This window comes from Rhinopithecus bieti, unplaced genomic scaffold (genome assembly GCF_001698545.2).
Source record: "Rhinopithecus bieti isolate Rb0 unplaced genomic scaffold, ASM169854v2 scaffold_11744, whole genome shotgun sequence".
NCBI lineage: Eukaryota > Metazoa > Chordata > Mammalia > Primates > Cercopithecidae > Rhinopithecus > Rhinopithecus bieti.
This window is the reverse complement of record NW_016807094.1, coordinates 1,731,748-1,744,922: the sequence shown is the minus strand read 5'-3', so window position 1 is coordinate 1,744,922 and position 13,175 is coordinate 1,731,748. Positions and strand designations below refer to the sequence as shown.

Sequence of the window (13,175 nt, the reverse complement as noted above, 5' to 3'; positions counted from 1 at the left end):
AAGAAAGAAAAGAAAGAAGAAAAAGAAGGAAAGAAAGAAGAAAAGAAAGAAACCTAACAAGAACACAGGATTGAGATGAAAGCTTAGGAGCCCAGCCCCCTGCCTCCAAGTGGTGTGGGGGTCTGGAGGGCGTGGGGTAAGGCGAAGGGTTCCTTCTGCTAGCGGTTGCCTGCCATTTCTACGTTAACCACCAGGTGGCGGCAGCGCCTTGCTTGACTGAACGGCCGCATCAGGCTTGAGGTAACCGTGTGGACCGACGCGCTTTTCCTCCAGGAAATATTTTCTAACATCTTTGAGTCGGAAATGATATTTAACATACTGTACCTGTACAAGTGATTTCACAAATCAATATGTTGTCACAACCGTATCATAAAGGATAAATTGAGGGGCAGTGCTATGTGTTTCAATACATTAATGCTTGCCCCTCTTTTGAATGAATACATTTAAATTTAAAAGAAGAAGGTTGGAAGCCATTCTGTACAAGAAGCCCAGGAATACTAAAGAGCATGGGTGGATGTTGGGATAAAAATGGGCATGTTTGATTTATAATAAAACTATGCAAAAAAAAGCCCAAACAAAACCCTTAATGTTTTACATGTAAAATGAGATTTGGGCCCAGGTTTTTCACTTATGCCAATGTCCAGTTGGACATTCTAAAGTTGTGTCTGAGGCCAGGTGCAGTGGCTCACGCCTGTAATCCCAGCCCTTTGGGAGGCAGAGGCTGGCGGATCACTTGAGTCCTGGAGTTCAAGACCAGCCTGGGCAACATCATGAAACCCTGTCTCTACAGAAAAATACAAAAATTAGCCTAGCCTGGTAGCGTGTGTCTGTGGTCCCAGCTACTTGGGCGGGCTCAGGTGGGAGAGTTGCTGGATCCCTGGAGGTTGAGGCTGCCGTGATAACACCACTGCAGTCTAGTCTGGGCAACAGACGGAGACCTGTCTCAAAAAATAAAAATACAAATAAAAAAGTTGTGCCTGGCAGGTTTTTATTTTGAGAGGGTATCTTGACGTCCATAGCCCCTGCCTACTAAATGCCAATGGGGTCCCCCATCATTGTGAAAACAAAGCGGTGGCCCCCACATTTACAAAGTGCCCGTTGCGGTAGCGCCCTTGCTGTTGGGAACCTCTCTTGGGGTTGTTCTCAGTGCTCGGCAGTTCACTGTTGTTGAGCAGAGTTGCTCAGCTTCAGCACCAATATGAAGATCTGAGCCAGGTTGTGGGGGCTGTCCTGTGCATTGCAGGATGCTAAGCAACATCTCCAACCTTCCGCCCATGAAACCCTACTGGTGCTTCTCCCCCACCCCAGCTGTAACAACCAAATATGTCTCCAGACATTGCTAAATGTCCCTTTAGGGGACAAAATCACCTCCAGTTGAGATCCACCGCTGTGGAGTATGGTCCTTCAGGGCTGATGTGCTTTGCACTGAGCCAGGGCCCATCCTCCGCAGGGAGACTGAGCCAGAGGAAGGTGACCAGATGTCCCCTGGGCAGGGCTGCAACAGGCTTGACAGGCCTATGGGAGTGCAGGGCAGAGGCCCTGAACCAGGCCTGGGGCAGGGCTCAGATGCCTTCCTGGAAGAGGAGGCCCCTCTCAGCTAAGTCTCTTTTTAATTTAATTTAATTTATTTTGAGACGGAGTCTCCCGTTGTAGCCCAGGCTGGAGTGCAGGGGCACTATCTCGGATCATTGCTAAATCTCTAGAGGAAAGAATTGGCTAGGTGGGTGCAGATTTGGAAGACTTAGTATGAAAAAAAGAATGTAAACTATCTCCTTAATACTTTTTAATATCGATGAGGCATTAAGATGAAAATATTTTGGATATACTAGGTTAAAGAAAATACATGACTAAAATTAATTTCACTTGTTTCCTTTTACATTTTTAATGTGCCTAATGAAAAAGTTGAAACTACATACATGGCTCACATGCTATTTCTATTGGATGATGCTGATCTTGAACATCACCTGACACATAGTAGGTACTCTACAAATATTTGTTGAATGGATACATCTGGAAAACAGCGACACGGCCCCATCTGAGTTTGTGTGGAGGGGTCTGGGTTGTGGACACAGAACTGTCATCAGAGAGATGGTGCTCACCATAGTGTGGATAGTGTTCGGGCATGGCAATGGTGTAGGCCTGGGGAAGCTTCAGTTTCTCATCCAACACATATTTACTGAACACATACTACGTGCCATGGAAGGGGAGAGAGCAGCGCCATCCTGCAGGAGAAATGCTCTCCCTAGGGAAGCAACAGGCACCCAGCTCTGTCTCGGGGTGGCGGCTACCAGGGAAGCCCTTTCCTTCAAGGTGTCTGTTTTCTTCCCAAGTGACAACAAAAGGTGGAGGGGCATTAACTAGGGGAGGAGAAGGCTGCAGGAAGCAGCGGCTGCTCTGGGCAAAGGAACAGCACGTTCAAACGCTTGGCAGCAAGCAGGCCTGGTGCTTGTTAGAACAGAAAACTCCCTATGGTTCTGAGCACACCTGGAAGCCTGTGCTGTGGGGTCGGAGGCCTGACGGGAGCAGGGCTTCAGAAGGAAGCCTTGTGAGGCTGCCCCCAGCCCCGGGTTTAAGTAGCGGGAGAGCTATTCAGAAAGACCTCCCACTGCTGTGCGGGGCACAGGAGAGCTGAGAACGATGCCAGGAACTTAGAAGGACAGGGTGGGGTGATAGGGGGGAACGCACAGCCTGGTCGGCAGATGCGGGGACGCCCTCAAGGTGCAGTCCAATGATGGCCCCTGGATTTGTCACTTAGGTCCTGGGTGATCTCATGGAGAGCAGCCCACTGGCTGGTGAAGGTGGAGGGCAGACGGGAGGGGAGACACAGGAGGGGGATGGGCTGCATAGGCAGCAGCTCTTCCAATGCCCGCGAGGAAGAAGGGAGTGGTCCAAAGGGAAGGCTGGGCCGGAAGCGCGTGTTTTGGGAGCTTTCTCCTGAGGACAGAAGAGACTTTCCCGTTTATAGCCTGGGGGAGCAGTAGCGGCGGGGAGGATGCAGATGGAGGAGGGAGGCATAACACATGTCTGGGTTGCCCTCTAGCCCGCCGCGCACCCCTACCCCACCTCCATGAAAGGGCCTAGCCCCCGCCTCGCTACAAGGCGGACAGTGAGGATGTGCTCATAGGCTCCCGAGGATTGAGGCCTGCCCTGGGAAGGGGAGCCTCTCCTCCTCTTCCCTCCCTGGGCGGGGTCTCTTGGGAGGGGGACAGACCTTCTGTCATGCCCTGGCAGGTGGGCTGGGTTAGGGTGGTAGGGAGGGAGCCATTGTGGCTGCTGCTGGCATCGGACCCTGGCCACCCCCGCAGTGCATATCAGAGATCACACACACACACGCGTGCACACACGGAGGTCACGCAGGATGTACACATGCACACATAGTGCACAACGATGTTTCTGTGTACAGGTGTGCACACGCAGCCCACGCAGGATGCACGTGTGCGTGTGTGCACAACGCACTCACACAAAGCTCACAAGGATGTGAGCACACAGCTCTCACGGGGCATACATGTGTCTATGTGCATGTGCACACAGATCACCTGGAAGGGTTACGTGTGTCTGTGTGCACAAGTGGGCCTCAAGCAGGGTGTACACATGCGCGCACATGCAGGGCGTTCACACAGGGTGTACAGGTGGGCGTGCACACAGCTCGCAGTGCTTATGTGTCCGTGTGTGCACACTCACAGAGGGCCCACACGGGGACCACTTTCTCAACACAGAGAGTGCCTGAGAATGCTGGCATCACAGTTGTTTGTGTCCCCAGTAAAACAACCACCCTCCACCTTCCGCTCTGCTCTCCCCCTCGGGTCCACTCTCTCTCAGGGCCCTGGTCTGCTTCCTTTCCACCTGGGTGGTGGCATCCAGGACCTGCCTGAATTCATTCTCCGCCCCCAGCTCGGCCTGCCCCAGGTGCCGCCGGCAGCCACTGGGAGGCAGTACGAGGCAAGTGCGATGCCGCCCGCGGGCCGTCCCCACAGCGCGTCTCCCGCCAGGGCAGGTCCCACGACAGCTCTGGTGGAAGCAGCTTCCGGTTTCTGCGGTGCGGGCGGCGGAGGTGGCGGGGTCCGGCCCTCGCGTCCAGCCCGCGCGAGGCGGGGCCCGCCCCTAGATGGCCAGGTCTCGGCGGCCGGGGGCCGGTGACGCCTTGCCGCGGCCGCTGCCGCCNGCGCCGCCCACCGTGGCCAGCACCAGGATGCGGAAGATCAGCATGACCACCAGCCAGAGGCGGCCCACGAGCGGCGACTGCAGCTGCACGGCGTCCAGCAGCGAGCCCAGGAACGCCCACTCCCCCATGGCGCTGGGGACGCGGGGCAGGGAGTCAGGGGATGGGGCAGGTCAGGGACCCCCGCCCCTTCCACGCCCATCGGGGTGGGGTCCGTTGGGCCTTCTCTGACTTCAGGGTGAGTAGTGGGGTGGGAGAGGCCCGGGTTTAACGATGAGACCAGTGTGAAAGGGAGGGCCACGGGAGGGCCCGAGGGGAGCAGGCGACGCTCAGCTATGGGTTCCCTTCTCTTTGGGGCCGATGGGTGCTGGGGAGGAGCCCCCATTTGCGTTTTAGCCACACCCCCTGTGCCGTCTCCGTTTGACCCTGGGATCCTCCAGATCCCAGATTCTTAGGAAGGACCTTGGAGATCAGCTGGGCCAGCCCCTGACTTGCCTGTGGAAGCGGAAATCCAGCGGTGCCCTTAGCTGTCAAGGATGCTGTAGGAAGAGTGGAGCCTCGAACCCCGAGTCTCCAGACCCAATTTGGTGCCCCTGGGAGGAGTGGGAGTGGTAGAGGCAGCGAGACCACTCCTTTCTCGGCCCACCATTTCTCTCGCCATTTTCACTGCAGGTGAACTACTCTCAGTGTGGGAGGCTGGTACAGAGGCAACCCCACTTCCGTAACTGTCACAGGGTCCCTTGTCGGAGGTGTCCCTGCTCTCCTACCCCAGCATGGTGAGAATGCGGGGCCAGGCCTCTCCCTCCTCCCCAGCCTCCTCTGCCTCCAGCCTCCACATCTCCTGAGACCCTCTCCACTCCGCACTCACACAGGTCCCCACAGGCCGCTGGTGCCCCTAAACCACCACCCAACCCCACTCACCATGGGGCCAGGACTGGGGTGTCAGAGCTGAGCCAGGGACCTTGGGAGGTGGCTGGGACCGGCGCCTCCTTCTCCCTCTTTCATTTTCCCTTTCGGATTTGGCCAGGATGGAGGACAGGACAGGATGGCTGAGAGGGGTTAGCGCTCCCCCTTCTCTTAAAGGAACAGGGTGACCCTGCTGACTGGCTCCGCCCTTGGGAACAGGCACGGGCCACGCCCCTTGCTGGGCTCTGTGGCCCTCACTTTTTGGCCCCCCACCCCATAGCTAAATTTCCATCTGGAAATGGGGGAGAGGGTTAACCAGAGCCACATCCTTTCTGGAAATGGGGGAGAGGGTTAACCAGAGCCACATCCTTTACGGAGGAAGCTGGGGGGTTCCTAGAAGCCCTTCCCAGAGAGACCCTCAGCCTGGAGCCTCGATCCGCTATGCACTAACCATGCCCTGTGAAGATGGTCTTCGGGGACAGAGGGAGGTTTGCTGCTGGAGTTTAAGGGGCAGCAAACATCTAACAGCTTCTGGTTCCAGCTCTGCCACCGCCCACCTTGGACAAGTCATTCGGCCGTACTGAGCCAGGCTTTCCTGCCTTGTCAACCAAGGTGGCCAGACCAGCTGATCCCCAAGTTTCCTTCCAGCTCTACATCTTTTATGGAACGGGATCTCTCTGTGTAGCCCGGGTTGATCTTGAACTCCTGGCTTCAAGTGATCCTCACACCTCAGACTCCTGAGTAGCTGGGATTCTCTACTTCTGAATATTGAGTTCCCAACCATATGACAGAGAACCAAAAAAACCGTCGTGCCTGAAAAAAAAGAAAAAAAGAAATCCCATATGGAAAACCATTAAAATATCCCAAGTGCCTGGCTTTGGTAGTTAAATAAAATCTTTGGTTTCCTTCCCATTTTTCTGTAATTTCCAACTTTACTATAATGAACATGTTATTTATTTATGTATTTATTTTATTTGTTTTTTTTGAGACAGAGTCTCGCTTTGTCTCCCAGGCTGGAGTGCAGTGGCACGATCTTGGCTGAATGCAACCTCTGCCTCCCAGGTTCAAGTGATTCTCCTGCCTCAGCCTCCCAAGTAGCTGGGATTACAGGCATGTGCCACCACGCCTGGCTAATTTTTGTATTTTTAGTAGAGATGGGGTTTCACCATGTTGGCCAGGCTGATCTCGAACTCCTGACCTTGTGATCCACCCACCTCAGCCTCCCAAAGTGCTGGGATTACAGGCATGAACCACCACACCCCGCCTAACGTGTTATTTTATTATTTATTTATTTTTTGAGACAGAGTTTTGCTCTTGTTGCCAGGCTGTAGTGCAATGGTGCGATCTCGGCTCACCACAACCTCCACCTCCCGGGTTCAAGCAATTCTCCTGCCTCAGCCTCCCCAGTAGCTGGGATTGCAGGCATGCGCCACCACGCACAGCTAATTTTGTATTTTTAGTAGAGACAGGATTTCTCCATGTTGGTCAGGTTGGTCTTGAACTCTTGACCTCAGGTGATCCACCTGCCTCGGCCTCCCAAAGTGCTGGGATTACAGGTGTGAGTCACTACGCCCCGCCTCATGTTATTTTATAATGTGAAAAATAGAAGACTTCTTTCCCACCAGAAGGCTCTGAATTGAGAGTTCCCTTCTACTGCCCTGGGTGGCAGGGGAAGCTGTTTAATTATAGAGAAAGGGGTAAGGGTGACCGACGGCAATCTGAGTGGTCAGGGAGGGGTCGCTCCCAGGCTGAGATGTTTGGTTGTCTGCTCTGCCTTCCTAGGGGTCCGCCTGAGTGCATAGCACAACCTTCCTCACCTATGCACCTGCCAGGCCAGGCCCTGTGTGGAGCCCCGTTAGCTCCATATGCCAACAAGCTCATTCGATTCTCTGTCAATGGTGGCAGGAGGGCACTATTTACACCAGGGGAAACTGAGACTCGGAGGGTCTAAGCCACTTGCATGCTGTCGCGCAGCTGGTAAATAGCAGATCCAGGCCTACGCGAGGTCCAACTGGTTGTTGAGCCCAAGCTCTTGAGCCTTTCGTGGTATTGTCCTCCATCCAGCCTGGCTGGGCTTCCCAGGTGGTGTCCCAGGGCCTGATAGTCCCCAGCAGGGGTTGCCTCTGTGCCAGCCTTGTGTGGGGCTGGTGGGTGTAGGCACTGGAGGGAGGTCATGCCTGTCCCTCTGAGGAAGGGTAGCAGGACTCACCTCCTTGGCCACAGTTCCTCTCCCTGTCAGCCATGGGTGCCTGTGTGGTTTTCCATCTGCTGACGCAGACTCCCAGGCCCACTTTCAGGAAGGGGAAGGCATATACCCTTCACCCTCCACTCCCTCTGGCTCAGGGGCCCAGCTGTGCTGGAAAAACTCTAGGTGAACTCCTGCTTGCGTGGGGAACCCTCCTGCCCTCGTGCAGGCTTCCCTTGGGAGTGGGCCTGGGTGGAGGATGCTGCCCTGGAGAAAGTCCAAGGGAAAAAGCAATGCTGGGGCCCCAGATTCTGAAAACAGGATGTGGGTTGGGGGCGCTGCTGACCTCCCCTTCCCGACCTCCCTTTGCCCTGGGCAAAGCTGCTACCCGCCCCCTGCCCCCAGCCACAGGGGCTCAGGGTCACACCTCATCTCCCTCGACTGTCCAGGAATGGTCCCCACCCCGTCCTGTCCCGTGGCTCCTGCTGGGTGAGGCCATTGGCGCCACCTGGAAAAAGTCCATCAGACCCTGTCTGCCTGCGGGAGTGGAAAGCAGCTGAGGTGGTGGGCCAGGGTGGGGCAGGAAGTGGAAAGCCCACAGTCACCCTGTGCTGTCTGCAGCCTGTGATGCCACAGGGCCAGGCCCAGAGACTACAATCTCAGGCCCCATCCTCCTTCCCTGATAGCACCATCCAGCCTGAGTGTTGCTGACCCTGTTTAGATCTGGCAGCTGGTGGCCCCATTCTTGGCCATGCTTAAAGACAGGGGCCGGGCTGAGAGGCCAATCCTGCCTAGCTCCAGTCTGTTCCAGACACCTCTCCCTGGCCATCGGATTGTGGGGCCACTGCTCATGTCAGACACACACGGGTGCACGTATGTGTTTGTACCCAGTAACTATCAGCCATGGTCAACCCCACCATGTTCTTCAATATCACCGCTGACAGCGAGCCCTTGGGCTGTGTCGCCTTTGAGCTTTTGCAGACAAGTTTCCAAAGACAGCAGAAAACTTTTGTGCTCTGAGCACTGGAGATAAAGGGTTTGGTTATAAGGGGTCCTGCTTTCACAGAATTATTCCAGGGTTTATGTCAGGGTGGTGGCTTCACACGCCATAATGACACTGGTGGCAAGTTCATCTGCAGAGAGAAATCTGATGAGGAGAACTTCTTCCTGAAGCATACAGTCCTGGCATCTCGTCCCTGGCAAATGCGGGACCCAACACAAACAGTTCCGTTTTTCATCTGCACTGCCAAGACTGAGTGGTTGGATGGCAAGCGTGTGGTCTTTGGCAAGGTGAAAGAAGGCATGAATATTGAGGAGGCCATGGAGAGCTTTGGGTCCAGGAATGGCAAGACCAGCAAGATTAGCATTGCTGACTGTGGACAGCTCTCATGAGTCTGACTTGTGTTTTATCTTAACCACCAGCCCATTCCTTCTGTAGCTCAGGAGAGCACCCTCCACCTCATTTGCTCACAGTATCCTAGAATCTTTGTGCTCTCGCTCAGTTTCCTCTGGGTTCCATGTTTTCCTTGTTCCTTTCCATGCCTAGCTGGATTGCAGAATTAAGCTTATGAATATGAAATAAAAACTAAATAAATAAAAATAAATTATTTGTAAGGCCCAGCATGGTGGCTAATGCCTGTAATCCCAGCACTTTGGGAGGCCAAGGCGGGCAGATCACCTGAGGTCAGGAGTTCGAGACCAGCCTGGCCAACATGGTGAAACCCCATCTCTTCCAAAAATATGAAAATTAGCTGGGCATGGTGGCACATGCCTGTAATCCCAGCTACTCAGGAGAATTGCTTGAACTCAGGAGGTGGAGGTTGCAGTGAGCTGAGATCGCGCCACTGCACACCAACCTGGACAACAGAGGGAGACTCTATCTCAAAAAAAAAAAAAAGGGCAGGGACCGAGCAGTGCCTTCTATCTGACAACACTGTAAGTTTTATCACAATGAAATAGATGCTTTATTTTTCTCTGAACACTTCAGTTGCATCTCTGAGATATTGCAAACAGAAGACCACAAGGTACACACTAAGATATTAATATGGTTTGGCTCTGTGTCCCCACCCAGATCTCATCTCAAATTGCAATCCCCATGTGTTAGGGGAAGGACCTGGTGGGAGGTGATTGGATTGTGAAGGCAATTTCACCCATGCTGTTCTCTTGATAAGTGAGTCAATTCTCACAAGAACTGATGGTTTTAAAGTGTGGCACTTCCTGGCTCTCTCGCTCTCTCTCTCTCTCTCTCTTTCTCCTGCCAGCTGGTGAAGAAGGTCCTTGCTTCCCCTTTGCCTTCTGTCATGATTCTAAGTTTCCTGAGTCTTCCCCAACCATGTGGAAGTGTGAGTCAACTAAACCTCTTTTGTTTATGAATTACCCAGTCTCAGGTAGTATCTTCATAGCAGTGTGAAAACAGACCAATACAGATGTGGAACAGCTGTAACAGGATTCTTTAAGGCTCACAAAGATTATCCTTTGCAAAATGTCCCAAGATTTGGCTACTTGGGAGAGGGAGCTAAATTTGCACAGGGTGGCCAGGCACGGTGGCTCATGCCTGTAATCTCAGCACTTTAGAAGGTCGAGGTGGGCAGATCACCTAGGTTGGGAGGTCAAGACCAGCCTGGCCAACATGGTGGAACCCTGTCTCTACTAAAAATACAAAAATTAGCCCAGTGTGGTGGTGTGCACTGGTAATCCCAGCTACTCAGGAGGCTGAGACAGGAGAATCGCTTGAACCTGGGAGGTGGAGGTTGCAGTGAGCCAAGGTTGCACCACTGTATTCCAGCCTGGGCAACAGAGCAAGACCCTCTCTCAAAAATAAATAAATAAATTTGCACAGAGTCAAGCCAATATCTTCTCCCTAACAATCGAGATTAGATTCTCTCTGATAGATTGAGTACATTTGGAAACATCACCATATGCTTTACACTACACAATGTTCTTGAAAAAGTCAAGGAAGATGGACATGATTGGCAGATAGGCCTTAAGCAATTAAATGAAAAGCAAAAGTGATATAACCTATTTTTATGCCTCGGGCTGATAAAGAAAATCAGTCCAACTATTCATGTGCAGCGTCACATCTGGTATGTGGTAGCACTCAATCAATGGTGGTTCTTACTACTGATATTGTTCCAAGTGGTTTCTTGCTAATCCAACCCAGAGCTCGTGTCATCTGGCAACAGTCTCATCTGGGCCCAGTTGGCAACTTCTCTATGAGCTATCCCTGTTAACAACCTTTCTAGCTCACACAGTGGTAGGCCAGAGCCTGTTAGGATGGAGGGAGAGATGGCAGGGAAGCGTGGCCAGCCAAGGCTGCCAGCACAGACACAATTCAGAATTCTAAAATATGTTCCCCAGCAAGGAGAGATCTGAGAAATGCCTCAATGTAATGCCTGCCCTTTGGACTTGTCTAATAGGAGCAACTTGTTCTAAGTGATGTATCTAAAGTGTAGCTACCCATGCTGTAGATTATTTTTCCTTTTTCTGTTCCCCCATCAGTGTTAACCTTCTTGCACAGAATAGAGGAGAACAAACAGAGAAGGGAATGAAGTAATAGTTCTTAGGGATGTGACAAAGTCCAGAGGCCTCAAATCATCTCTTGAGTGTGTTACACTTTCTCTCCCAATGGATTTTCCATGTTTGCTACACGAATAATGCACTGTTAAGCACTGAAGCAATACAGTGGTAACCTTAACAAAACAGCAATTTGAAGGTTAAACTCCCATTACCAGTTTGTATCTCAATAGTGCATCTTTCTTTAAAATGCATGCTTAATTACATTAGAGGCATGGGGAACAAATCATATTCCCCTTGCCTATGGTGGGGATCACCTTATGGATGCAAATATCAAGATCTATCTTTAGATTTATTAGTGACAAATATCAGCCCCTTGTCTTAATGGTGAAATAACATCGTCTACTAGCATAGGATACAAATTTAATTTAGTGAAATATCTTAAAAAAATAAATAAATAAAAAAAAATAAAAATAAAAAACAAGCTCTGAATCACAAGCAATATGAACTGGAAGCATTCAAAAAAATAACCCACGCCTGGTTCTTAGCCTCAGAGGGACCCCAGAATCACCTGGGGAGCTTTCAAAAAATGCATTGTACAGGCCCCACCTCAGACCTATTAAGTCAAAATCAGTAATGATAGGGCCCAGTAATCATTTTTGAAAACCTACCAGGTGATTAATAATTGCAGCCTGGAATGAGCACCACCATCAACCCCATGATTGCACAAGGGGGCTTTACCCCCACAGGGGAGATCGCTGGTGCAGGATTCCCAGGGGTGGCTGGAGAGTCAGGTCCAGAGCCTGCGGCCCTAGCTGGCCCCCTTCCTGATCGGATACTGTGCCTTCGCATCTCTTTGCTTTGGTTCCTTTTTCCCTCAATGGCCCACCCTTGCCTCCAGGTTTCTATCTCATTCACTAATTCATTAGACTCGTGTGGAGCACCTACTACATGCCAGATAACACCATTCCTGGAATATCCCCCTGTCTTAGCTCTGCCAAATCTTTTCCATTGTGGTGATCTTCTTAGCACTCCTAAAAGGCAAGGCCTCCTTCAAGCAACAGTTTCTGACTGCTCTAACCACAGGAGGGAGCCAAGCGCTCCACTCTTTTTCTATAAATCCACAGATAGGAAAAATCAAGCAGAGGGCAAGTGGATCACAGGAGGCAGGGCCTGCAGGGAGTGGGTAAGGGCTGTAAGAAATGACCTCCGAGCGACCTTTCAGGCTTGAGCTACCATGCTGCCCACCTGAAGAAGGCCATGGGGTACCCCAAGTACCACAGTCTTCACAGGCAGGCAGACCTAGAACTTCACTGGCTGAGAGTTCGCCTGGACCATCGCTTGTAAAACAACCAGAGAAAGTTGTACAAAGATCCAGTGTGGCCAAGTATATAAGTGCTGGAACAGAGCAAGTGCCCAGTCAACAGAGACTTCCATCTTCTGAGAGCCCCTCCCCTTCCTTTTCTCCCTGTTTTCTTTCATCGTCATCCTATTCTCTTTCCTTTTCCTGAGAAGCCACATAGCACAGGGAAGGCCTGAGCTGCAGAGCATTCAGCCCTCTGGGTAGCAATTCATGATGTAGCCTGTCCTGCGGAGACCACCCTATAAATGTTAAGTTGTAGCCTTTACATGTTCCAAGGATATGATGAACACTGCCTCAAATGGCCTTGTCTGTCACCAATCCTTCATCAGATCATCCCTCAGTCAGAGGATCTGAGGCAGGAGCCTGTGGTGACCTGCAGGGTCCTTGCTCTGCCCTCCCCAGCCCTCCTTGGCCTCCTGGCCCCATTGGTGAGTAGTTCTTGGGCCTCTGTTGACTGGTGACTGAAACTCACTGCCACATAAGGCAGCCACTGTCAGGCTGTCCCTGTTCTAAATGAAAACTTGACTCTCCCCCAGCACTTCTGCCTTTGGCCCTTCAGAGATTTGGAGCCAGAGAGATGCCCCCGAGTCTTCTCTCCTTCAGACTTTAACCAAGAAATCCCTGCCCACCCTGGTGAGATCTCCAATTTTTTGTGGTCCTCACACCTGAAGATACCTGGTTTGGTGTGGTGACCCCGGTGAGGACAAGGGGAGTCTCTAAGGGTTTGTCCTGTGCTATGAACCATAATACACTTGTTAACACCAGCCAAGATCACATCAACCCAGGAGCGGCAAGTCAGCCTCCTCTTTCCTGTCCACCTCTGGTTCCCAGATTGGTTTTTTTATGAACAAACCAAAGACTGAGCTCCCCAAGATGAGGTATTTATAGTTGGGGGTTTGGGCATAAAGGCAGACTGGTTCCAGCAGCCCCCTGCTCACTGTCTGTGGTTCCCTCTACCTCTTCTCTGTGGCTGTCCCAACATGCAGATTGGTATCTATCTATTGGCCAACACACACAAGGCTCAGCTCTCAATCACAAAAAAAAAAAAA

The 13,175-nt window shown here is 51.9% G+C and overlaps 1 protein-coding gene across 1 annotated transcript in view; it reads right to left on the bottom strand.

Annotated features, from left to right (window-relative positions):
* Window positions 1-1,863: 1,863 nt before the first annotated feature.
* Window positions 1,864-13,175, bottom strand: part of GJD3 (gap junction protein delta 3) — a 13,752-nt gene continuing 2,440 nt past the window's right edge. Inside the window, exons 3-6 of the mRNA XM_017880240.1 lie at window positions 4,139-4,294; window positions 3,937-4,031; window positions 2,787-2,934; window positions 1,864-2,410 (exon numbers count right to left, since the gene is read on the bottom strand). Coding sequence (XP_017735729.1) covers window positions 2,188-2,410; window positions 2,787-2,934; window positions 3,937-4,031; window positions 4,139-4,294 — 622 coding nt within the window. The 3' untranslated portion in view covers window positions 1,864-2,187. The remainder of the gene's footprint in view (window positions 2,411-2,786; window positions 2,935-3,936; window positions 4,032-4,138; window positions 4,295-13,175) is intronic.